The sequence below is a fragment of the Peromyscus maniculatus genome, chromosome 3, assembly GCF_049852395.1.
Source record: "Peromyscus maniculatus bairdii isolate BWxNUB_F1_BW_parent chromosome 3, HU_Pman_BW_mat_3.1, whole genome shotgun sequence".
NCBI classification, from domain to species: Eukaryota; Metazoa; Chordata; class Mammalia; order Rodentia; family Cricetidae; genus Peromyscus; species Peromyscus maniculatus.
Window position 1 is genome coordinate 152,035,121 of NC_134854.1, and position 25,560 is coordinate 152,060,680.

Consider the following 25,560-nt stretch of genomic DNA (forward strand, 5'->3'; position numbering starts at 1 on the left):
ATAGAGTAAGTTTTTGGATCTTGCCCTGGGTCTGCCATCTTGGCATGGCAGACTTATATCAAATCTATCACTTATATCAAATCTATATCAAATCTGTGATTTGAGGATAATGTATATTTGATAATGTTTCTTTAGCCAGGTATAGTGGCATAAGTCTTTAATTCCAGCACTTAGAGTCAGGGGTACAGAGCCCGGTGGGTTTCCATGAATTCAGGGCCAGCCTGGTCTATAATACTGAGTCCATGCCAGCAAGGGTAGCATAGTGAGCCCTGTCTCAATATTTTTTTAAAAAAATGATAAAATTTCAATAGGAACTTAAGTGATATTGTGAAAATGACAAGCTTTGTGATTGGGGCATAAAACTCAGAACTAATAGTTAAAACTACTATTAATTGCTATACCCAGGATAGTTAAGTTGACCAGAAAAGAATATGTTTTAGTTTGACCAATGTTTCCTGGGCTTTTTATACCTATACCTATCCATAGATAGAATCGTCACCTAGTTTTCCATCATGAAAAGACACATATCTTTGAAATTACTTCTATTTTTTAACCTGTGTGTATGTATGTGTGTGTGTTTGCTTGTATGCGTGCACAACACAGGTACATATGGAGGTCAGAGGACAAGCCAGGTGTTGATGGGCTCTGGTCTCCCACTGTTTAAGTAAAGCTCTCTTTGTTGATGCATGCTCTAGGCTAGCTGATCTGCAAGATTCCAGGATCCTCTCATATCTCTGCCCTCCATCTCACAGTAAGAGTACTGAGATTACAGACAGGTGTGTCTGTAATGGGCTTTTGATGAGTTCTGGGGATCCTAACTCAGGTCCAGCCCTTGCAGGTGCTTCTGTAAAAGGGACCCCTTATCTACTGAACGTGGTTTATGGAGTTTGTGTGTACGCTGAATTTTGTTTTAAACCACTTAGAGAAAAGGTGGAGTGGGGAAAGGGATGGGTAAAAGAATGGGTAAGATATCTAGGAAGTTACATAGGAAAACCCAGCAACACTAACAGTGTGTATAGGACTTCACATCCTTCCTCCATGCTAAGCTTTGTGTTTTCCATCTTCCTACTAGGATATTCAGCACAAGCTGAGAACAGCTTATCTGCCATTTAAAGTTTTCGTTTTCACACAGTTCGCAAAACAGCCCACAGAGCCAACACAAACTTATCAAAAGATTGCATTTTAAAAACAACAACAATGTCCCCCTAACCTACTCCTGACCCCTATTTCCTAGCTAGGGGGTGGATGACAGGAATCAAATACATTCCTCAATTTCCAAAGTTGCCTTTTCACTTTCACTTTCACTAAGATTCAGTAGAATCTCAGGAAATTTCTTATGATGATGAATTAATAAACACTGAAATGGCAGTACAATGAGAAGGACACTTTATTATTCTCACAGTGACTCAATTATCTCAGACACCATTAATATAAAAAAATATAAACTATATAATGGCTGCTACTTTAACTACTTTAGATGTACTGCTTAATGTGGTGTTAAGTACATTCACATTGTCATAACAGCTTTCACCACAATCCACCTGCACAGTATTTCCATCTTTTCTACCTGAAAACATTTTCACAGTTCCTGTGATGGTTCATTCTATTTCCTGCCTTGTCCAGACCACTTGGTACCTCGGCAAAATGTTTGAGGATGGAGATTATATTGTACACCTATTTCCTCTGAACTAAAACATTTCTTTGTGGATGAGGGAAGGATGGGATGATTCTTTGGTCTGTTCTTGTTTCCCTATCTGTGGTGAACAGATTTTGTTCATGTCTTGCCATGAGAAGTCACACAACAGATAAATAAATCAGTAGAGATGGCCTATTTATATATTGAGTGAGCTTCATTCAAATCCGGAAAGCCGAAAGAACAGAAGCAACCATCCTCCTCCACATAAGGAGGCATTTTTTAGCAGATGGCCTTTGGGCTTCATTTTTAGCACCTGTTCCCTCTGGTCTTCATACCAGCCTTTGGACTGGAATTAGACCCTCCCTTGACTCTTCCAGATCCTCAGTCTGCTGGGTAGCACTGCAGATTTAGACTAGGCAGCTCCTATAATCACACGATACAATCTCATCTAAGAAATCTCTGTCTTTGTATCTACACTCTACACATTCTATCAGTTCGGCTTCTTTGAGAAACTTCTGTCCTTATATCTACACAGTCCATCAAGTCTGCTTCTCTAAACACTCTATTAACCACTTCCTGTTCCTCCTTGAAGTCAGTCCTGTATTTTCTGTCCCTTGAAGTTTGATACTTTGTGTCAGATTTCTAATTCCTTAACAAAATATCTAAAGTAATCAATACACAAGCAAGAAAGGTGTATGTTGGCCCAAGGTTTCAGAGATTTGATCAATCAAGGGTCAATTATCGCCACTGGTTTTGGACCTGTGGAGAGACAGAAGAACATCAGCATGAAAAGATGCTCAACTCATGGGTGTAGGGAAGGAGGAATCTCATTCAAGGACTTGTTTCTAAAACCTCTCGTTGCTCCTGCAATCTCCTAGCAGTGGGCACAGGCTGGCAACCAGCCCTTCAACACTTGAGCCTTTGGTGGACATTCAGTCTCAACTACCTCATGTTAGTAGAAGAATCCACCAGTTTTCTGTCTATGTTTGACTTAGTTTATTGAGAATTGTGTCTTCAAGGTTCATCCATATTACAGCACAGCTTAGAATTCCCTTTATGTAGAATACTTTATTTTATTTATCTTTTTATCTGTTGATGTGAGTTTATCTTGTTCCCCCCCCCCCTACACACATACCCTCTCTTTTGCTCTTGATACAGGTTCTCACTGTGTAGTCCTGGCTTTAAACTTACTAGGTAGAACAGGCTGGGTTCAAACTCACAGAGATCCGCTTGTCTTTGCTTCCCAAATTAAAGGTGACACCACACCACCACACTGGGCCTTTTCTCTTGTTCTTAAACATTCATAGAGAAAAGTTTCCAAGAAACTGTAAAGACTTGAAGGAATACAGGATGTCCCATGACCCCTGCCGCCTGCTGTCATGCATTCTTTGTGAGCATGTGTTCTCAGAGCTATAACTTAAAATGTAACAAAGGTCAAAGAATGCAGGTGACCATACACAGGGAATTGCGTCAGGCACATGAGGAGTGTGCTGAAGCCTCTCTTCTCCTGTGTCTGTCTCTGTGCTCATCGTTAAAATTTAAAGAACCATTCCTTAGTTGCCTATAGTTCTTTGTCTATGAAGGTGGTCCTGTGAGCCTTCCCACTTCCACATTAGCATGTCTATTGGTGTTCAGGTCTAGTTTAGACACTGTATTTTTAAAGTACTCTAAGTGATGCCAATGCTGAGAGAGGATGAGCCCCCTCATTGATTATCCAACACCAAGTGCTCAGTCCTGAAATCAATCAGTCATGCACATGCAAGTAATACTAGATGGAGTGATCAGGAAACAATGTAATTATATTTCTATTAAAGACTTTCAAGAACCCTGATTATACTAATCCTATAGCCACTAAGAAATACATTCTGCCAAAAAGAGCTTGCAAGTGGATCCTCTGTCATGACAGACTTCAGACCAAAAAAAAAAAAAAAAAGCTACTAATCAGACACTTTGATCTCAGCCTTGTAAAATTCCAAGCAATGGACCCAGTTAAGCTTTATACACATTTCTGGCCCTACTGTGAATGCTATTGATAGTGTGTGTGTGTGTGTATTGCCTTATTTTGTTGCTCACACAATTTGTAGTAATGAGCTAGATGGCATGTAAACCATACATCCTTTGATAAACTGAATCCTTCTGGCTTGTTTAACTTCCCAAGTTGAGCGCAAAGCTCTGAGTTTGATCAGCAACACTGCCCAAAGGGGGAGTGGTGTCACATGCTTGTAATCCCAGCACAAAGGCAACAGCAAGATCAGAAGTCAAGGTCACCCTGAGCTACATAAAAAGTTTGAGGTCAGACATGAAGCTAACTCAAGGGTGGAACAACCTCCTGTTGAATCCTGTTACTAATTTTCAATGCCTCTGAGGTTGAAATTCAATACCTATGCTGTGATCTTGGCTCCTAAAACAGAGACAACTTCCTAGTGAAACACCCAGGCATTTCAGAATGAATCTGACTTCTGCCACCTTCTCTGCTCTTGAAATCATGGTCATGGCCCAATCCCCTGCTCAGCCATGTGCAGCTTGATGTTGTTGGCTCAGAGTACCAGTAGTCCTGAACACTATTTTATTGAGGGGTAGAAATGTAGGAGAGCATGGAGGGGGTGCACCAGACAGCCAAGGCCAAAGGAGAGTAATCACAGGAACCACAAGTTAGCAATTCTTTGGCTACACTTGTTAGAGTGATTGTATAACAATTCCCTGAAGCACAGGTGAAGAGGTCTGTGTACATGTACCTCCTACTGGCCCAGGTCCCAGTCCTTCACAACAGGAGTATAAGCTAATGATTCACAAACTTAATGGAATGAGGTTATGTAGGTTGGTAATGAGAATATTCCCATCTTCCCTAACTCCATGCTTGCTCCCCATCCTTATGCCATGCAGACCTTCAGTTTTCTTCTCTGACTAATCTTTCCTTTACCATCATTTCCTACTTAAAGGCAGTGATTCTAATGTGTTACAGGTCATTGACACATTGGAATAAATAAAGTTCTATCTCCTTGGAGGATAAGAAAGAAATTATACCAGTAATTCTGAAAAAGAAAAAAAAAATTACAAAAACAACAAGGCAGCCATTCACAGAAGCCTGTTTTGTTCAGGCCTGTTAAGAAGCTTGGGGGCAAGAAAGATGATTGCAATCATGTGGCCAGAAATTGCCATGGGGAGAAAGCCAAAGTAATTGGAAAACCTGTTCATGCAGGTGAAGGCTGGTACGGGGAGAAGTAATGGTGGGGCTAGTCATGTGAACTGTTCAAGAAAAAAGAACACTAGAAAGGTATAGCACAATCTAGAGAGGGCTGGTAGAAAGATGGGACAGGCATAGTGGACAGTAATGATCCGCCATCTAAGATCATATAGTGATCACATATAAGATAGGGCTGAATTAAAAGCATCTTAACTAACATCAAATGCTTGCTAACAGAACTGTAATATGCATCATAAAGATTCAGTTTTCAGTTTATCTGTATGAGTATTTTGCCTTTGTGTAACTCACTACACATCTGCCTGCTTCCCAAAGAGGACAGAGGGTGTCAGATCCCCCTGGAACTGGAGTTGCAGGCCATGAGCCACTATGTGGGTGCTAAGAACAAAACTGCTTTTTGTATCAAACCAAACTCAGTTGACAGAGAGATGGAAGGCCCTGTCCACAGCTAACAGTGGTTAAACAAGGAAATGCCCCAACCCCCTGAACTACGCTTTTAGCCGTGGTTGTTTATGCTTTTTCCCACAAGAAGAGGAAAAGGGAGGAGTTCATGGGGTTTTCCACTATGTGGTGTTTAAACAGAAATACTCTATGCAAGATGCTTCCTTGACCCTGATTTTCCCTTTTCTAGGAAGCAAAAGCTAGTGTAAGTCTAGTGGGCATCCATCCATTATGCTCCTACTCTGTGAGTGGGAGCAGTAGGACCTAGACTGTGACTAACGTCCCTCTCCAGTCCTACAAAATACCTGGGTCTTAATGAATTTTCAATTGATATCTGGAAAACACTTTTCACTCAAGAGCCTGTGTCCTAAAAATAAGTGGATAGACTTGGAAAGACTAAGATTGTACCAGTGAATTCTCTCACTGTTTGCTTCCTTTGGCTGAGAAAAGGAAATTGTTTATATTCTACATTCCCACATCATATTGTCACAGTGTGATCATATGGTTTGTGAGCCTTTGATATGATGGAGCCCACCCTGCAGTCTCCTCTCATTAATTAGAAAACATCTGAAATGTGATTTTGTTCAATCTTGTGAAATGGACATGTCACTGTAAATTAACACTGAATATTCTTACTCAGTATTTTGCACTGGGTAAAGGATTCCTGCTTAAATGTCAGGCATTGGTCTGACTGTTTCCATACAATATTTTTCTTTATAATCATTTTACATCCTTCCATTGTGGTGTGCTTATTTTTAAATGTGACTTTAAGTTTTATTATATTGCGGATAATATGTTTTTTGAGATAGAGGCCTTGCTGTTTCCTAGGGTAGCCTCACGCTCCTGAACTAGACTCAAATGATCCCCTTACCTCAGCCTCCTGAGTAGATAGAAACACAATTTTACACACTGTGCCTGATTCTCACACAGCAACATCACAATCGTGCTTTGAGAGGGGCAGGTACCAAGAGAGACAGAGAAACAGTGGAGTTGTCTTGGAAACCAGTTTTTTAAACCATGCCTGTGTGTCTAACTTGTTTTAATGGGATTGAAACTGAAGTAGAGTGGAGGCTGAGAAGATTGATAGCACCCAGAGAGTTTAGTTTTCAAACCCATTTGCTACTCTAAAGATGGGACCGGTTTTCTGGCTCATTTGGAATCCTTCAATCCTGCTGAGTGGTTGCAATAAATGACCCAGAACTAGCAGGGTTGATTATCAACATGGGGTGGGGGGAGCTCAAGGAACAAGAAGGGGGATGCCAATCACATGGAGAGAGGGTGGAGGGAGATTGGCAGAGTGACTTTCCGACTCCAGCAGTCATCCACGAGCCAAGACTGTAACCAGTTTCCTGATGAACACAAGAACACTTCTGGTCATTCGCAATCTGCCTTTGAACTATTTCAAATCCAAGTCTCTTGTTATAGACTGGAAAAAAATCTAATTCAGAGGACAAGTGTGTCCTTGAATGCTTTTCCACTGGGGGCAGAAGGAGAAACATTAAATACACAGGAAGGTTTGATAACCAAAAGGGAGGGGGAAAGGAACAAATGTGGAGACCATGGGAAGAGAAATAGAGAAAGTGAAGGAAACTAAGAGGAAAGAGGAGAGAGAAATCCTGAAACTTGAAGGCGAGGGGTGTAAAGGGAGAGGGATATTGATTTATTGCTGAGAAAAATTTTCTCTTTAGGAATTCTGGACCAGGAAGTTCCACGTGGCACTGAGCATGGATAAGATACAGCAGATGCACCCGGCGTGACCCTTCTGGACCAGGTATTCGGCCTAATGGCAGCCCGGGCCCAAGTGGTGATGGCTTCTGTCCTGGTTTATTTGATCCCGGTGAGTTCAGTTGTGAAAAGGTGGGAAGAACCTTTCCTTGGCTCATTTCTTTGGCTATACTGACTCTGGGGGGAGATGGGTGGGATAAAAACAGATTTAGTGCGGAGGAGACTCACAGGTGTGCGTGTGTGTGCATGTGCGTGCGCGTGCGCGTGCGTGTGTGTGTGCGTGTGTGTTTGTGTGTGTGAGAACGATGTCCACGGAAAGAGGGACAGACAGTAGGACCATCAGCGATGGCACATGCTGCTGTATACCCGGCTTTAGCAAGGTGCTGAGATCCTAACTCAAGCTCTTTACCCACTGAGCCGTGTCCCACCAGCTCCAGAAGACTCTTTAATGCTATTTTAATATTCTAAACACTTTATTTTACTCCATGGTGAAAGAAAAGCCTCTGAGTTATCCATTAGCTGAGAAAAGGATGGATAGACTGAGAGATTCTGGCCAAATCCCAGGTCCACACAGCTAGGACGTCTAGCAGAGAAAGAAACGGCGCAGAGACTAGCCTGGATCACATTCCTACGCAGGGAGCCGGCTGTCTGCTTGGCTTCCCACACAAGTGAACTGATACACGGAAGTACATTTTTTCTTGTATGTTCTCTTGGCTTCCTCTTTTCCTTCTCTCCTTTTCCCTTCTTTCTTTGTAACATTTTGTTTGTCCCTCCATTGCTCTTCGTGGGTGGTGAGTTACTGATATATTGAAGACTGAATTCAGTTTTCAACTGGGCAGGGGCAAGGAAGATCATCGCAATGTCCCAGGGGATCGGTCAGGAGATTTCTAGGGTGACAAACTGATATAGAAGCATTCCCCAGGGTAGTGATGCTCAACCGCTATCCAAACCACAGTTAAGATCCCCGCCCTGCGTAGAGCTTGTGCTTCATGACAAGTAGTCACGGGCGAAGGAATGCTCAATGTCACAGCCCAGTGCAGGCCGACCCTATGGCCATAGGTCTGACAGAGCACAGCCCTGAGGGATGATTGTCTGGCGGCAGAATGATGCAGATGTGACCATTTCTCTGTCTGACATTATTTCCTTCCCCCAGCTTCCTGGAGCCAGATGCGAGGAGAACTGTGTCAACGCTGAACAGTAAGTGTCTGAGAGTTCAAGCCAGGAGGAAGGGCAGACAGACAAGGCACCCACACCCAAGCTAAAACGTCGGGACATAGCTCTGACTTCCTTTTCTACTTAAGTGGGCACCGCCTACCCACACAGACGTGTCTGTCATCCCAAGTGCTCAGAATAACCTGGCCAATAGCACTTTTTTTGTAAACCAGTCTTCCCATCAGCGCAGCACAATTCATTAAAACACACGTCGTTAAGGAGACCTGCAGATGGCTTCTTTGGCCGTGCTTTCCAGTGACTCATCAGGGCAGACTGGGTTCAACAGCCAGTCACTGGCTTATCTGTTTGGGCGATTCCCATAGTAGTATACCCACTTCAAATCCTTAGTTTCAAGTGAGTACAGACAATAACAATCCAGTTCATGCTAAAGGAAAACACATATTCCGCTGCAGAATCATTTCCCCGCAGCCAACTCTATCAGATGTGAGGGGAGTTAAGCAATTAAGGATCATCGTAATTACTTCGCATGAGTATATTTGATACTGGGAATGTGACATTGAGGATTTGGACAGCTGTCACTATATGGAATCTAATGTAGAAGTGAAAGGCTTTGAGCAAATGATGACTCAAAGGGAGAAGCAAGATGATGCACTGTTTCAGGGAAAATGCAAAGTGTATTTTCTATGCAAGTGTGACCCAAGTTGAAATGCAAGAATAGGTCTCAATATACATTTAGTAGAAAGTGGTTTTTTTTAATTATTACTTTAGTGACAAAACTGGTATATCTTTAAAGACACACATGTTCCTTCTCTCCATCCCTGACTCTCGGTTTTAGTCTTTCCCATGCTGTCCTCCTTGTAGTCCCTCCAGAGAAAGTTTACCGCTGCCGAAGCTCCTTAGCTCTCCTTGCGTGAAGCCAGCTTCTCCCTTTGTTCCCTTCCTGTTTGGTCTCAGTGAATGCACCCATCGGTTCTGTAGGCCCTTCTTGGGGGGAGGGGATGTTGCAAGAACTTGTGAAATATAAATTACAAATGTGACTTTTTTCATGCATGTAACTGACATTTTCCTGGTATGTACATTTTATTGGCCTCACATGCATATGAACTTAATGTTCATGTCTGTTTTCAAAGCCACTTCTAAAAAGCTTGTATGCCAAATGCTTTCTTGACGATTTCCATCGTAGTAGCTCACAACAGTCATGCAGACATTTTCTTTTCCTTTTGTTTTATATCAGTTTGGAAAGAATTAGGTTTCATCACAGCGTTTTTCAAACAAAATTTGTTGTAATTGTTTTTCTTCTCTTCTCCTTTCTCAGATGCCCCACTCGCTTAATTCTTTTCACAGCCACCCTTTTTTAATGCAATTTTTTAGTGACTAACAAAATGATTTGCACAATGGTATCTTTTTTTTTTTTTTTAAATTAAACTCTATTCAACTAGCTACATTGGACTTTTAAAAATGCATGTCTTAGCTGAGCATGGTGGCACACACCTTTAATTCCATCACTGGGGAGGCAGAGGCAGGTGGATCTCTGTGAGTTCAAGGTCAGTCTGATCTACAAAGTGAGTTCCAGTTCCAGGCTAGCAAAAAGGTTACAAAGTACGACTTTCCTAAAAAAATAAAAAATAAATAAAAATAAAAAATTAGGTCTTATTAGGTCTTGATGTTTTGATGTTTTTTTTTCTTTTTTTTGCGATATATATTTTTTATTTTACAATATCATTCAGTTCTACATATCAGCCATGGGTTCCCCTATTCTCCCCCCTCCCACGCCCTCCCCTTACCCCCAGCCCACCCTCCATTCCCACCTCCTCCAGGACAAGTCCTCCCCCGAGGACTGTGATCAACTTGGTAGACTCAGTCCAGGGAGGTCCAGTCTTTTCCTCCCAGACTAAGCCAAGTGTCCCTGCATAAGTCCCAGGTTTCCGACAGCCAACTCATGCAATGAGCACAGGACTTGGTCCCACTGCCTAGATGCCTCCCAAACTGATCAAGCCAATCAACTGTCTCACCTATTCAGAGGGCCTGATCCAGCTGGGAGCCCCTCAGCCTTTGGTTCATAGTTCATGTGTTTCCATTCATTTGGCTATTTTTTTTCAATAATTGAGTAAAACTGAAATTTATTATATGCCACAGTCGTCCTAGGGACCTCCATGCTATATATATAGCCTCTATGGTTCTATGGGTTGTGGTCTGACTGTTCTTTATTTTATATCTAGAATCCACCAATGAGTGAGTACATACCATAACTGTCTTTCTGGGTTTGGGTTACCTCACTCAGGATGATTTTTTTCTAGTTCCAGTTTTGATGTTTTTAATTATAACATAGTATTAAATGTAACAGCGTGATTATTGCAGCTCACACTATTGATTTTTAATGTAACACACTTCTTTCTGTCTCCACAGTTGCCTGTCCACCGACTGGGTGCATCTCTGGTATATATGGTAAGTCTGAGTTATATAATACCCTCAAAGAGACTTCCTTTTGTGTATTTTTTTAAGTTTTTAATATGCTAATAGTGTGAATAAAAACACAGCTGTATTTCACAAGTTTCCTTAGTTCATCTCTAACCTATGTGACAATATACCATGGTTTCCTATTTCAATATAATCTCTTTAGCCAAAGTCAAGAAATTAGTGTCTTTCCCCCAGCATGCGCTTATGAAACACTTTTGCACAGTGAAGTGAGAAGCAGCCTCCTCAAACTGTCTTCAGTATTGTTTGTTCTCATGACTGACAGTCTTGCTGGAAAAAATCAGTGACTCTTATATGCAAAATGAAACCCTGGGGACTAAAACCTTATTAGTGTTCTATAAAAGATGAACAATGATCAAGATCAGACATTAAGGGGTAATTATGTCAGAGCCGGGAGGCAGCTGGCCACAGCTTGGACTTGACAGTGGGTTCTTGCAGGTTGCTGGTGGTGGTTGGCGCGCTGCTTCTCCTGTGCGGCCTGACTTCAGTATGCTTCCGCTGCTGTCTGAGCCGCCCGGAAAATGGGGAAGATGGGGCCCCATCACCGTATGAAGTGACTGTCATTGCTTTTGACCACGACAGCACTCTGCAGAGTACCATCACATGTGAGTGCACTCCACTCAGAACACCGAGCAGAGGGCTCAGGTTTAAAGAAGTTCTGAAAGGCGAGGAGGTGTAGGGAGAACGGCCGACCAGCATTGAGTGTTTGGGAGTTCAGAGTCGTTTTAATTTCTAGAGACCCATTGTGTGGTGACCTGGCCTATCACTGATGCCTGTATTCTCAAGGTTTTGGCTGATGATAAACTGAATAACAAAGTAAAATATCAGAGCCAAGGTTCACATGACTTCCTCCCTCCCTTTCTTTATTCCTTCCCTCCCCTCCTCCTCTCTTGCCCTTTCTTTTTCTTTCTTTCTTTCTTTCTTTCTTTCTTTCTTTCTTTCTTTCTTTCTTTCTTTCTTTCTTTCTTTCTTTCTTTCTTTCTTCCTTCCTTCCTTCCTTCCTTCCTTCCTTCCTTCCTTCCTTCTCTCTCTCTCTCTCTCTCTCTCTCTCTCTCTCTCTCTCTCTCTCCCTCCCTCCCTCCCTCCCTCCCTCCCTCCCTTCCCCTCAGGAGAGCTGGAATCAGTGTGTTCTTCCGCCTTGCTACATTCTCTTTCTTTGTTTTTCTTACACTTTTTGTGATGCTGGGTCTGGAACCCAGAATCAGACACAGGCTGGACAAGCATGTTACTGATGAGATCTCCTAGACCTTTACATTGTTTTTATTTCAAGAAATGGTTGTGCTGAGTTGACCACGTTATATCCTTGAATTTATACTGTAGTCTAGGCGGGTCTTAAGCCTATAATCCCCCTGCCTCAGTCTCTCAAATGGTTGGGATTGCAGGCCTGCACTACCTGGTCTGGCTTACACTATATTTTTTGTTGTATGTTTAAAGAAATTGGCGGTTTACACTTTCAGTTTGGTATTCCTCAAGCCTTGCTATGTTAAATTTTAGCTCTAACACCTCTTTGATGATTATAACAGAACATTTTCCCTCCATTATTCTGTTTTATTTGTTTATTTCTTTATATTTTGAATCAGAGTCATTCTATGTAGTCCTGGCTGTCCTGAAATGCCCTGTGTAGACCAGGTTGGCTTGGAACTCAGAGAATCACCTACCTCTATCTCATGAGTGTTGAGATTAAAGGCATGTTCCACATGCCCAGCTCTTCCTCTGTTTTCTATGAAATTATTCTTCCTTAAATTGAGAAGCAAAGTCAAGTTAGAACAACAGAGGATAAGACACATATCATAAATAAGAGCAACATAATCTGTGACTAATAAGTGACAAATACGGCAGGAATAAGTATTTGAAAGGGCTTTGTGTCCTGTGGTAGTAGCTCATGCCTTTAATCCCAGCACTCAGGAGGCAGAAACAGGTGTTTTTCCATGAGTTCTGGGCCAACCTGGTCTACAGAACTAGTTCCAGGACAATCAGGGCTTCACAAAGAAACCCTGTCTAAAAAAAAAAAAAAAAAAAAAAGGCTGGGTTGTAAAATTCGAATATTCGGAGGCTAGGACAAAGGGATCTAAATCTGAAGGTGGAGCTGGGGTGGAACTCAAGAGAATAGTGCTTGCCTAGCTTGTGTGAGGACATGGGCTTGATGTCTAGCACAGCAAAATAGGAATAACCTGGAAGGAGGAATGAACTATGCAAATACAACTCAGATTATTCAGACAGCAGGGAAAGCGGGTTCTTCTGGCAGGGTGTAAAGTTAGTTAAATAATCTTTGAAGGACTTTTTAAACTTTGCCAAAAGTTGTGACAATGTGTTTAGAAGTGGGTTAAAGACAAAGAAAAGTTAGGTGTGATGTAGCTCTGTAGTGTCTGAGGATATTACCTTTGTACGTCATCATCTCTACACCAACTGTCTTCTTCCCTCACAGCCCTTCAGTCTGTGTTTGGCCCTGCAGCTCGGAGAATACTGGCCGTGACCCACGCACACAGCAACCTGGGCCAGCTGCACTCCTCTCTGGACACACTTCCAGGCTATGAGGAAGCTCTTGGCATGAGCCGTTTCACAGTGGCAAGGTGTGGGCAGAAAGCACCTGACTTACCCTCAGTACCAGAAGAAAAGCAGCTGCCTCCCCCAGGGAAGGACTCTTCTCAGACAGAACTCCCACCACAATGATGGGAATGTTGATGGTATTCCAAGTATCCAAGACATCCTTAGAGTTGGGAAAGATCCCCAGATATGTAGAATGTTTTCTTTTGTACCACCCAGAAAGTTCAGGATACCACCTGGACATTGGTGTGTCAGCAAGATAGGTTCTCACTCTTCATTTACAACAATATATTTTTTCTAATACACAATTGGAATTCTAACTTCTTATCCAATGGTCAAAATTTGCAACTCACCTTTAGCTATATTGATTACTACCAAAGCAGGGGAGCATTAAGGTGTCTTGAATTCCTTCAACTATGGCGTGCATATAAAGTTCCTTTAACCCAGATGATACCGCAAATTGCTCTTCTCTCTGCTTGACTGTGGTAACCTTGAAGGGAAACACAATGCAAGCATAACCATTGATGTTAGTGCACCAAACACATGCATCTGTTCTTCTAGGGAGCAACCACCATTATGCTGAACAATGATGGCCACTTACACATCATATAATACCAACCTGGACTTGTAGATTACAGGGCTGGGGGTGCTGGTAAGAGTGGAGAGACTATAATATAGTGTGTGCCACATGTCAAAACCTTTCTATCACTTTGGCCCTACACAAAGTGTGAAACATGGCATAGAGAACAGTAATGGTTCTAGAAACTCTTTAGAGCCTTGTCCTGAAAACACTGGTACACACACACACACACACACACACACACACACACACACACACACACACACACACACACACACACACAGGCGTGTACACATGCTCTTTTTAGACTCTGAAGGAAAGCATTGCTTTGCTTCTTTCCTTCCTGTTTTCAGCATGTAAAGTCTTCACCCTGTGAAATTTAGACTCACACTGGGCTCTAGAGGTGGTCCTTACTGCCACCTAGTGGAGCTATGGCTGATAATGCATCCCTTTCATTGAGCTCTACACCTCTCCAATTCTCAAAGTACTAAACGCTACCTTAAGCCTGGAACCTGCTGAGTGAGTAGTGTCAAGCTATCCTGGTCACATACTACCTTCTAAAATATTATCATTGCAATCAAAGAAGTGAGATGTACCCTGGGAAAGCTACTGAGAAAAGTTACTGAAATCTTGGAAGGATTTTCTCATCTGTAAATTACACATGATTGTGCACAAAAAAGAACACAAACACCCAAGGCGTGATTTGTAAAGTGTGTGTGTTACTTCTTATTATTTTTCCTGTTGTCACCCACTCTTCAGTGCCCTGCAGTGACTCCACTGAGAATTATGTTCTGCTTTGTCCCTTCTTCCTGTCTGCTGTGTTACTGTAAAGTCATACCTAAAGTGACTTTATTTTATCAATAAAAATGTCTTGATTGAGATAAACAGCCAGAAAATCTAAGTGATTCTTCTGAACATGCTCTGCAGAGGGGTATTTGAGAAAACGGCTTGTTTTGTAGGTGACTAGCTGGGGTTCCCTGGGGAGAAGTTCAGACCTAGGGAAGCACTGATTAGCGCTGCGCCTCATTAAATCCATTCTGGCAATGTTCACCGAAGCCCAGAGGGAAAAGCATCGTTCGTGAGTGTGACCTGCTAGTGATCCTAGTGATCAGAACTCCTGCATCACTGAGCAGAGTAGAGTGAGTGCCTCAGGAGCTGTTGACATTCGTCACTTTTTTTTTTTTTTTTTTTTTTGGTTTTTCAAGACAGGGTTTCTCTGCATAGCTTTGCACCTTTCCTGGAACTTGCTCGGTAGACCAGGCTAGCCTCGAACTCACAAAGATCCGCCTGCCTCTGCTTCCCGAGTGCTGGGATTAAAGGCGTGCGCCACCACCGCCCGGCTGACATTCCTCACTTGTTAGAAGCACCTAAGGTGGCCTTATTTTACCACCACCATCACCAAGTAAGCCATTCAGTCACTGTGCATTCCACAAGATATTCTTCACTTTCTTCCCCTTCCTTTTTCATCTTTTCTTTTGAGACGGTACTTTGCTGTACGGACTAGGGTAGTCTCCCAGTTCCTATGCAGGCCAACTTCCTGCCTAACTCTGCCTCTTAAGAGCCATGATTAAGTCCCGGGATTACAGAAGTATATATCACTGTGCCCCACTTAATGTCCTTGGCTTTTCATCATTCAATATTATGCAGATTTGAACAAGTTAAGAGGCTGACAGACATTAAAAATCTTGCAACTTATTTCTCGGCTCAACCTAAGACATATGTCAATCACTTCAGTCAATTTCGTATTGTTTTCAATTTTGAATGGCTTCATACCAATTTTTAAAACCTTAAGTCTTGATTCAATAAAATTACATGATTTCTTCCTAATGCCCATGCCTCTGAACAATGCTGGAAAAAGATCTCACATGTCCACTCATCACAGTCTTTACTCTCTGCTGGGCCATCTAGCATTAATGCCGATTTTTTTATGGTAACTTCTGCATTTCTTTTGATACATATTCAAATATCACTGTCATTTCATGTTCCATCACATCTTTCCATGTACCCATGTACTAATTCTAGGTAGGTTCTTGGCTTGCTTCAGAAGGGAATGAAAACTGTCAAATAACTTTCTATCACACAGCCCCTAACATCTATAAGCCCTGTTCCTGTAACATTTCCTGTTCATTCCCATTGAAATCAGTGTGATTTCTCCTCCCTAGGAACACTACTACAAACGATGTTTTGCATTAGCAAGAAGTGTTACTTAAGAAATGCCATGCCAGCAATAGCAAAGAGACTGCCAGGGAAGAAGAATGTGTACCACGAAGACTTTGATTCTCATCTCTCATATTTTTTTAAAATTTTATTTTGAGAAATGATCTCATAAAGTTGATCAGGATAACCCTGAATTTACTCTTCGGATCAGGCAGGTCTTGAACGTGAGATCCTCTGGTCTCAACCTCTCAAACATCTGGGATTATAGACCTGCATTCCCATGTCTGGCTTACACTATGTTATTTTACATCTTTAGAGAAATTGATGATTTGCAGTTTTCTTCAGGTCTTTGGTGATTATGTTGAGAATTGCCTGAAGGCCTGGACATAACAACCCATGTTTAAAAGCTTAAGGAGATGGAGTTTAACATCAGCACGTGATGGCAGCCTCATGGAGAGACATCAGAAAAGGAAGGGGCTTGTTCACTCTGCTTCCCTTCTTGATTTGTTTTCATCAAGGTCACCAGCCCACCGGAAGGTGCTGCCCCCATTCAGAGTGGGTCTCCCTCCACCATATAGTCACTGTCCCACTCATCAGACCTGTCTGGAATTAAAACTGCCCTCCACAATGACAAAGGTGGGAATGCAGAGAAATGCAGGGATTTGAGTGTTGCATTGTGGACAGGATTGCCACATCACAGCATGCTGATCAGTTGGAAATGTGTGCCTGGAAAAGAACGTTCTTAGCCCTTTAATTAGTAGAACTATGGTTTGTTAAATTAATACATTTAAAAAAATTTATCAGCATGGCAAGATGTTAGATCTGACTTTATGTGTTACTAATGAGATGTTAGATTAACATGGGGTCGGGGAGACAAGGAGTGACAATTTGGGGGCTAAATGTCTAGCCCAATATAAATTGTACTCAGGCTCTAGATCCTCAACATTCCAACCTCTCCCTGTCAATGAAGTTTCAACCAGCCAAGCAGCCTTTGCAGACAAATGCTTTTCCTAGGAACTCTGAGATATGGAAAAAAGCATTTGCTAGTGAAATGCATAAAAACTTAATCTCAGTCAAGAATGACTTCACTGAATAGCAAGAAAAGCTAAAATGAGCTAATTCAATAAACCAGTATTCTTGCAACTGAGTGAGGAAAGTCTCAATACAGCATGCCCTTCTGATCCTTGAGATGTAGACAGGACGACATACATCTGAAAGCCAAAAGACTTTTTTGTTTGTTTGTTTTGAGATAGAGTCTTACTACATGGACCAGGTTGGCCCTGGACTCACATAGATCTTCTGAGTGCTGTTATTAAAGGCATGCCCCACCGTATCCAGTCATATTTTTATATATGATGTAAAGGAGGTGATCGTTCCCCATCCTCACTGTCTTCCTTCTTTTTGCTCTTGTTTTTTTCTTCTTTCTTTCTTTTTTTTTCAACATAATATTTTTATTGATTTTTTGGCAATTTCACATAATGCACCCGGATCACACTTACTTTCTTTGCAGCTTCTTCCATGTGAAAGGGAGGCAGGAAGCATGCAATTGGAGAAGAGAAGGGCCATATGTCGGTATTGGTGCTAAGCGATTTGGACACTAAACTCGACGACAATGAGGAACTAGTTAATATCTTTTTGCAGGGGAGCTCCACGATGTGAACAATATTTTAGAAAGAAACTGTATTGCACATTTGAGTCTTTGGATGAAGTTCAAGGAAAGAGGATGTTCATTCTATCAAGCAGCATGAAATCCTAGATAAAAATGGTGAGAGGATGAAAAAGAATATGGGTGTGTGTAAAATGACGGCAATTATCTCTTTTTTTTTTTTTTTTACCACATTTTTAGCTGTGTCCAAGTTGTAATCAGTCAGGAAACAAAGATGCTGGCTGATTGTTCTCAGTGTCTCCCCATCTCCTTTGAATCAGTGGAGACTCACTGCCTTTTCTTTCTCAACCCACATAAAAGTATTACAGATTTACTCTGCATCCTCTGCTGCTTACTCTGGAGTTCCTTGGGGTGACTATAATGTTTTTTCTTCACTTCACATTGATCCAAACTACAGATCCTGCAAACAGTCAAAATTGAGTCTAGTGTGATGCTTGTATGCAAAAGACTATCTATCCAGTAGGACAAAGATCCTGACAGCCCAAGGCTCCTCTTGTTACTGGAGTCATCAGTAGGTAAGAACCCAGGCCCTGAAGGCTGTAACAGTCTAGGTTTGCATCTGATCTTCATAGGCCAATTCCTACCCCAAGTTCACCTTCCAGGTCCTAACATGAGGTTTAGGCTTAAATAGAGGGCCAGAGGTGTTCAATCTGGGCCCTACACAATCAGAGCCTACCCATAATCATCAGATTCCTGTCTTTCCTATATGGCAGTCTAGCACATTTTCAGAACTGGAGACTAATTCCTCTTCTGGTTGGAGCTAGGATACCTTTGCCTTTTCCTCTCCCATAATGAGGTTTCAGGGAAATTTCTCATTTCTTGGGGTACATGGTCAATAGCTTGTCTGTCAAAGGGGGGTACACAGTGCCTGTTTAGAATAGCTTAATTCCTGCGAGGAGGTTTAAATGTGTGGGGAGTCCTGAAACAAGCATGTACTCATTCACATGATGACGACACAGACTCTGCTTTGTGGGGAGGGAGAGTATGAGAGGAGTGAATTGGGCCAGAGTGAGTAACTCTCTATGGAGGGGGGGCAAGCAGAAGCACAAGTTACTCTCCTGTGGCCTGCTTCTAGTTCAGGTCTGTACTATAGATTCTTAACTAAGTTGGCCATATGCATGGGGCTCTACCGTCCTTATTAGAGGGTTGTAGATCAGAGTTTAGGAAGAAAATAAACAATGCATTGTTTAGCAAGTCTGGAGATCATGAATTTTGCTTTACCATTCTTTGGTTAAATCAGCTAGATGGTAATAAAGAAGCCAGAATGGAAAATCTGTCCTTGAGCAAGCCGAGTGGAAAAATAGTTGGATTGAATTATGGGTTGTTCCAGAAGTATCAAGTGTTAACTCTGGAAAATATTTGACTTGCCTCTGAGTAATGTTGGCCGTCATAGTTCCGTTGGCACACACACCTTAGACAACCCAAAATTGCACCATTTCCCACCCCAGAACTCCTCACAAACTTAATGTTTGAAAAGGGTACCAGGAAATGAGTATCTGAATTTCAAGATGAGAAGTAATAAAACTTTAAATACCAAATGAGCAATAGAAGGACAGTTTCTGTGACAAGTAAAGACTAAGAGAAAATTAATAACAATAATAAGTAGATAACAGAAGAAAGAAAATTTGAATTGTAGAAAATAGTAAACATTCTGAGAATGACAAAGTAGAATGAGTCCTAGAAGGGAAGTTGGAATTGTTTTAAGATAGTAAAACTGACCATGAGTTCTTTGGACTTTGTCCTGTCTTAGACAAGAGCCTTCGTAAGTATTTGAAGAAGGGGAAGGGATAACATTACTCTTTTGGATATGTTCCTCTGATGAAAAGGTGAACACAAGAAGGGAAATTCAGAAGGAGTGTGGCCACTGGCTGCTGGATCACACCAAGGCACCACTGCTTTAGTTTAGATGATGAAAGCTTAAAGTTCTGAGATCAGGCAGACCAAATTAAAGGCCCTCCTTTACATTTCAGATTCTAGGTGTTCACCCTTGAATGTGAGTGATGTCCCTATTCCTGCTTAATGGCTCTAGTGCTCCAGGAATCTAGACTTCTAGGATTTCCACTTTACATACAATGTTTCTCTACCAGGGTCTTCCTTATACTTGAATACTGGTCCCTCTCCTCTATGGTACTAATCATGATGACTATGTAAGTGGTAAAGTTGAATTATCCTCCCTTCCAGGCAGCAATAAATACAAGGCCAATTTGGAGGAGACAAAGTTCATATTGAGACAAATAATTTTTATCAGAGCAGTTTAGTGGAGAGCAGGAAAAAGATCATTAATGATTAAAGTTCTGAAACCAGGCTCCGCGTGTTAAATTTCTGACTCTGTCCTTTAATCTCTGCCCCAGTGTTGGGATAGACACTTGATTATTCTGTGTTCTAAATTACTTCATTGATGATTAAATAGTGACATGATGAGTATGTCTGCACTTAGCACAGGAACGTAAGGGAAATCTAGTCTATAGTAGTGCATGAGTATTAATATATCCGTAATTAGTCACTTGTGTTATCTTGTAGACACCCTTCCCCATTGTCTTAAGTTCTGTTTTCTTTATCCAGTGTCTTTTCCTTTCTTGGCTGGTTCTGTACACTGGACCCATTTCCTGAAAATGTGTACATGAGAAAGAAATGCTTGGATGACTTCCTCGTCACCAGTGTCCTGACCTACCGCCACACTTGAAGACTAGTATGGCTTAATGCGAAATTCTAGGAATAAAATTATTTCCTTTAGATTTTAAAGGCACGGTAAGATTTAGATGAATTCTGGATTCTATCATTTTCTCTGCTTGTTCTGAGACTCTTCTTAGGTGACATGGAAGTTGGTGCTTGTGGCTTTCTGAGGATCAGGAGGTTTCATAGCATAAACCCTTGACCAAACTTTCTGATTCCAAGACAAGAGGCAAGGAAGTAGTGATAGAGCAGGAAATGAGATCCTGGCACCCATGTGGTAGTGTCTGTTAGGGAGAGATTCGTAGACACTGTCTCGGGAGAATGCCTGCCTTTTCCTGTGGAAGGGGAAAGGCTGCTGTGTGGTGGTATTGTGTTCCCCAAAATATTGTGCATCCTAATAAACTTATCTGGGGTCATAGAACAGAAAAGCCACTAGATACAAAGGCTAGAAAATGGTGGCACTCACACCTTTAATCCTAGTATTCCAGAGGCAGAAATCCATCTGGGATCTCTGTGAGTTCAAGGCCACATTGGAAACAGCCAAGCATGGTGACACACACCTTTAATCCCAGAGAGTGAGCCTTTAATTCCAGGAAGTGAAGAAAGAAGGCAGAAAGATATATAAGGCGAGAGGACCAGGAACTAGAAGTATTTGGCTGGTTAAGCATTTGGCTGGTTAAGCTTTTAGCTGGTTAAGCTTTTAGGTTTTGAGAAGCACAGTTCACCTGGGAGCCATTCGGATATGAGGCCACAGAGGCTTAGAGTCGGAGGAAACAAGATCAGCTGAGAAGTTGGCCAGGTGAGGTAGCTGTGGCTTGTTCTGTCTCTCTGATCTTCCAACATTTACCCCAATAACTGGCCTTGGGTTTGATTTTATTAATAAGAACTTTTAAGATTCCTGCTGCACTGCTGTGCTTCTGTTTTATTATACCCCAGTACTTTTCAACAGAAGAGCACATAAGATAAATCCAATCACCAGATGGCAACTACCCACATGGTTCAAAAGAACCCCAAATGGTTCAACAGAGTCCACAGGAAAGCAGGGAAGCAAAGCCTGAAATCCATAGACCAAGAAGATTGTATAAAGGGTCAGATTTTCATGAGAATCCTAAACGCAGTCCCAAGTTTCACCAAGTATGGATAGAAAATAGTCAATACTGAACTGGAAGAGGAAAACAGTTCTGGAGGAAATTACTACAGCAGCTGCTGGGAAAGTCCATTTTTCTACCTTGCGTCAGCTCATTGTGTGTCTTGTTCCTTCATGGATGCCATGTTACCAAACTTGGGGTCACAAACTTCGTTCCAATTCTGATCTAGTCACCCATCCTCAATAGCCAATAGAAAAAGCCAAATCAATAGTGAGAGCAGATCATGGAGACTTATTGAATGTGGCCACATTGGGATAGAGGGACAAAGCTCCAGCAAACCCTTCAAGTTCATTTTCAGGGTCCTGAAGCAGGATCAAAGTTTAAATCAAGGGCCAAGATATGTATGTCTAATGAGTCCCAGGTGAAGTGAGGTCCCCCACACCACCATTATTATCTGGTTTCAGTCTCATCCTGGAAGATCATGAGACAAATTACTAGAACTGTTGGAAATCTGTCCCCTTTACAAATTCCTCCTCTAGTTTGTGACTTTTCTGTCTCCTAGCATGAGATTCTTAGGGAAATGGCCATTTAGGGGTCCACTGTTTCAATAATGTGATAGATTGAGAGACACATGTCTCTTCATTTCTTCATTTCTGCCAGGCTGCTTCTAGTGTGTTCTCATTGCTGAGGTGGCCACTGGTTGCCATGAGGCGATAAGGCAGAGGGGTACTGCCTGGGGTGTCGAAGCCATCAAAGGAAGAGTTTGGTTAGTCTGAGTGTCAGTCTGGTCTGACTGAGGTTTTTCCTGTGGCTAGAGATTGTCTAAGCCCATAAGGGAGAGCTTTTCCAATAGGGTTGCTATGTGAAACCAGGACCCTGAATGCCAACAGGATTCTCTCAAACTGTCTACCTTATCTTTCTGAATGTCACGTTTGTTTCTCTTATCTAGTATTTAGTGTCTACCTGAGACTAAAAAACATTGGTTATTTGGTATAGTTCCTCCAAATCCATTTACGGATTAATCTCCCCCCCCCCCCATTCCCTCCATTCATCAAGATGGGTATTGAGAGCTGAGGCCTCTGGGAGATAATCAAGTCATGAGGGCAAAGACCTCATAATAGGGATTGGTTCCCTTATGAAAAAGAGGCCTAACAGAGACATCTCATTCTTTTCTTTGGGCCCCACCCCCTGAATTTCAGGATGTCCTTCAGCCTCCCAAGACAGTATCACCAGTGTGAACTAAGTGCTCAGGAGCCTGTAAGGATGTGGTGCATCCAAACTGCGATAGCAATCTTGACGCAAAATCTGAAGTGCGTCTATGGAAGAGCAGAGAATTAAAGTTTTCTAAGGAATGGATTTTCTTCAAAAGACTGCAGGCTGATAGCTGGGTACAGTGAAGAAGAGATAGGACACAGGGGAAGATCAGCTTTAGTACATTTATTTTGGCATTGCTATCTGTCTTTGCACCACCCACAAGTGATGAAAACAAGATTAAACGCTATTAGGAAGGAGCGTGGGTGATAATAGTGGCTTTAAAGCATGTCTGTGAGTTTTTCATATCTCCGCTGTACTGAGATACTGTCCTGAATCTATGCAGAATTGTGTGTAAAATAGTGAAGCCATTACCTCATGGTGCTAAACACATCAGTGAGATGTCAGAGTGCTCACTGTGTCTGGGAAGGAGACATTAGGGGCAAGAAAGGATCCCGGCATGGGAATCAGTAAGTCTCAGTCACAGGATCTTTAGCATTTGTTTTGTAGATAACCATTTACTTAAAACTTAAAAAAAAACAAAACTTTTAAAAAGTCTTTAACAAATACATTTTCTGACGATTGACAGTAACATGTGTAGTTACATCTAGATCAGTACCCTAATTCCGTTTTTTATTCATCGACATACACAATAACAGAAATTATAAACAGAAGAAATGAAACAACTTTATATTCAGTTTTAAGTTCTAATGCCTGCCTGAGGAAAATTATGAAATGTATTAGATGTGAGGCATATAACTCTGGGCATAAACTCTGTGCAGTGTTACCTAATTGTGGAGGTACTGGTAATTTTCAAGATGCAGTATGATGATTGACATGTTCACATTCAGAAGGGAAATGCAGTACTTTCAAACAGGAAGAAAACAGTTGAAGCAGTGGACATGATGGTATTGCTGGTACTAGCCTGAAATCCTCTACATGACTGAATATGCATAAAAAAACAAGAAGTTTCAGCCTCATAAACCTAAAAGCCAGAGTGGTACACGAAACCTTTGGAGTGGCTACATGAGAAAATGTGATCTTTTTAACACTGCATTTTTTTTTCTGGTTAAAGAGAGGGATTTTAAGCTTTTTTTTTTTTAAATCTAGTTGAATGTTAATTTATAAATATACCTCTGTGCAACATTTTAAAGAACCTTCTGAGGACAAATAGTAAAATTGTAGAAATAGATACATTTTGTATTTTTTAAATGATTTTTGTTTTATTTGTGTGGATGTTCTGCAGACATGTATGCATATATACCATGGGCATACAGTACATAGCAGAGGCCAGAAGAGGGGACCAGATCCTCTGGAACTGGAGTTACAGATAGTCCTGAGCTATCTTCTGGTTGCTGGAAATCAAACCCTGCTTCCCTGAAAGAGCAGCCAGGGCTCTTAACCCTTGAACTATCTCTCCAGCTCCTAATACATTTTAAAACCCTCATAGGTGATTAACCAACATTCCATCTTTTATTTTTCATGTACTCCATATATTGTCACTGGACTCAAGAACTGCCCTTCATTTAATTGAGATTGTACATCTTATTAAAAAAAAAAACAACTGAAGGTCACTCAGAAAACAACCGTATTACTATTTTAATCCCCAGCGTCTCAACTGGTTGTAAAGTTTTCTTCTGAAGAATTTGATTGTGTTTGAGTCAAAGGTAAAATGGTTAACTAGGTATTAAACTATTTTCAACTTGAAAATAAGGCCTGAAAATTATTAATATAAACATAACAATGTGATGCATTAACTCATCCGTCTTTATATGTAGGGACCATTCAAAGATTCCTAGGACAAAAACAAGAAGCAGTCTATGCATTTTATTTTCTTGTTTCGGTAGTTAAATTTAGTTCATTTGTTTTGCAGGCTTCTTAAGGCCAAGCCACTGAGAGTAATTTGGAAAAGGAAAAAAAAAAAAGAAGCAGGCTACAAAGGCTGCTTGCCTGGTACAATTTACAAGTTATTCTAGTTGCACATCACAAAGCATCCTCGACCTCTATCTTTACCATGTTTGATGCTTCCCAGATCTAGGTCTGGAGAGTTCACTGCTGGTAGGATCAGTAGATTGACCCAGCATCCAAAGATTCCCAGTGGGAAACCCGGTATGCCAGAGGGACCTGGGCTGTCTGTCCCTTTCTGTACCGCTTAGGGTCTTTCACTTCGCGTGCCAGCCAGGGCTTTTGGTTCCCATGAAGCCTTTTCATCAGGACAACAACCCTGCAGGTGATACCCATCCCCCAAGGAGAGTATTGTTGGGGGGACCATAGTCACCTAAACTGCTTGACCTCTGTGTTTTCAAGAACCCAGGACCACACTTCTGGGCGAACAGGATAAAGTGAATGGAATCGTCTCTCTTTTGAACAAGCTTGAAGCCGGGTGTTCATCGCTGGCATCGCTTCTCCTAACCGTGATGACTTCATGCTCTTCACCCTTACACGTTCTTCAAATCCCTGAGTCACGCTCTGTTTATGTTGTCTCAGTACCAACTCCAGCACAGGTCCAAAGGAAAGGACGCCAGAGAGGCAAGGAAGAGCTGGGGTGGAGAAACCAGGCCAGCCACGGGTGCCAGGCAAAGGTCAAAATGCAAGTACAGGACATTTCAGCCTGGGCTACAGATCTCGTGACGCCTGGCACTTTTCCTCCACCAGACTCCTGATCCCATTGCTCTGGAAACAGCTGGATTTTCTTCCTGTGTGTTTGTTTTGGGCACCAAGCAAGAAACACGAAGGGGAGGGAAGAAGACATTTGTTAGAGCGTTCTTTGGGTTAAAAATATCTTTAATATCAAATCACAATAATAAAAAATAGAAAAAAAGATTTTATTTTCGTTGGAAATTTTAGAGTGATTTAGAAAAGCTTATGCGTAACGGACACACAGAGGCACAAAGAATCAATGTTTCTGTCCACCCCCATCCAGAAGATCCTTCGCGCCGGGGGCGGGGT

At 41.8% G+C, this 25,560-nt stretch overlaps 1 protein-coding gene across 3 annotated transcripts; it reads left to right on the forward strand.

Annotated features, from left to right (window-relative positions):
* The first annotated feature begins 6,543 nt into the window (after positions 1 to 6,543).
* Tmem52b (transmembrane protein 52B) lies at positions 6,544 to 14,057 on the forward strand. Of its 3 annotated transcripts, none has more exons than XM_076568057.1 (6): positions 6,544 to 6,859; positions 6,968 to 7,116; positions 8,158 to 8,201; positions 10,584 to 10,622; positions 11,091 to 11,257; positions 13,078 to 14,057. In XM_076568057.1, the coding sequence occupies exons 2-6, from the start codon at positions 7,063 to 7,065 to the stop codon at positions 13,320 to 13,322; spliced, it is 549 nt and encodes a 182-aa protein (XP_076424172.1). In that variant the 5' UTR covers positions 6,544 to 6,859; positions 6,968 to 7,062; the 3' UTR covers positions 13,323 to 14,057. The 3 variants fall into 3 exon arrangements, with proteins under 3 accessions (XP_076424172.1, XP_076424173.1, XP_006996454.1); XM_076568058.1 differs by having other exon boundaries at positions 6,544 to 6,793; XM_006996392.4 differs by having other exon boundaries at positions 6,544 to 7,116.
* The last annotated feature ends 11,503 nt before the right edge of the window (positions 14,058 to 25,560 follow it).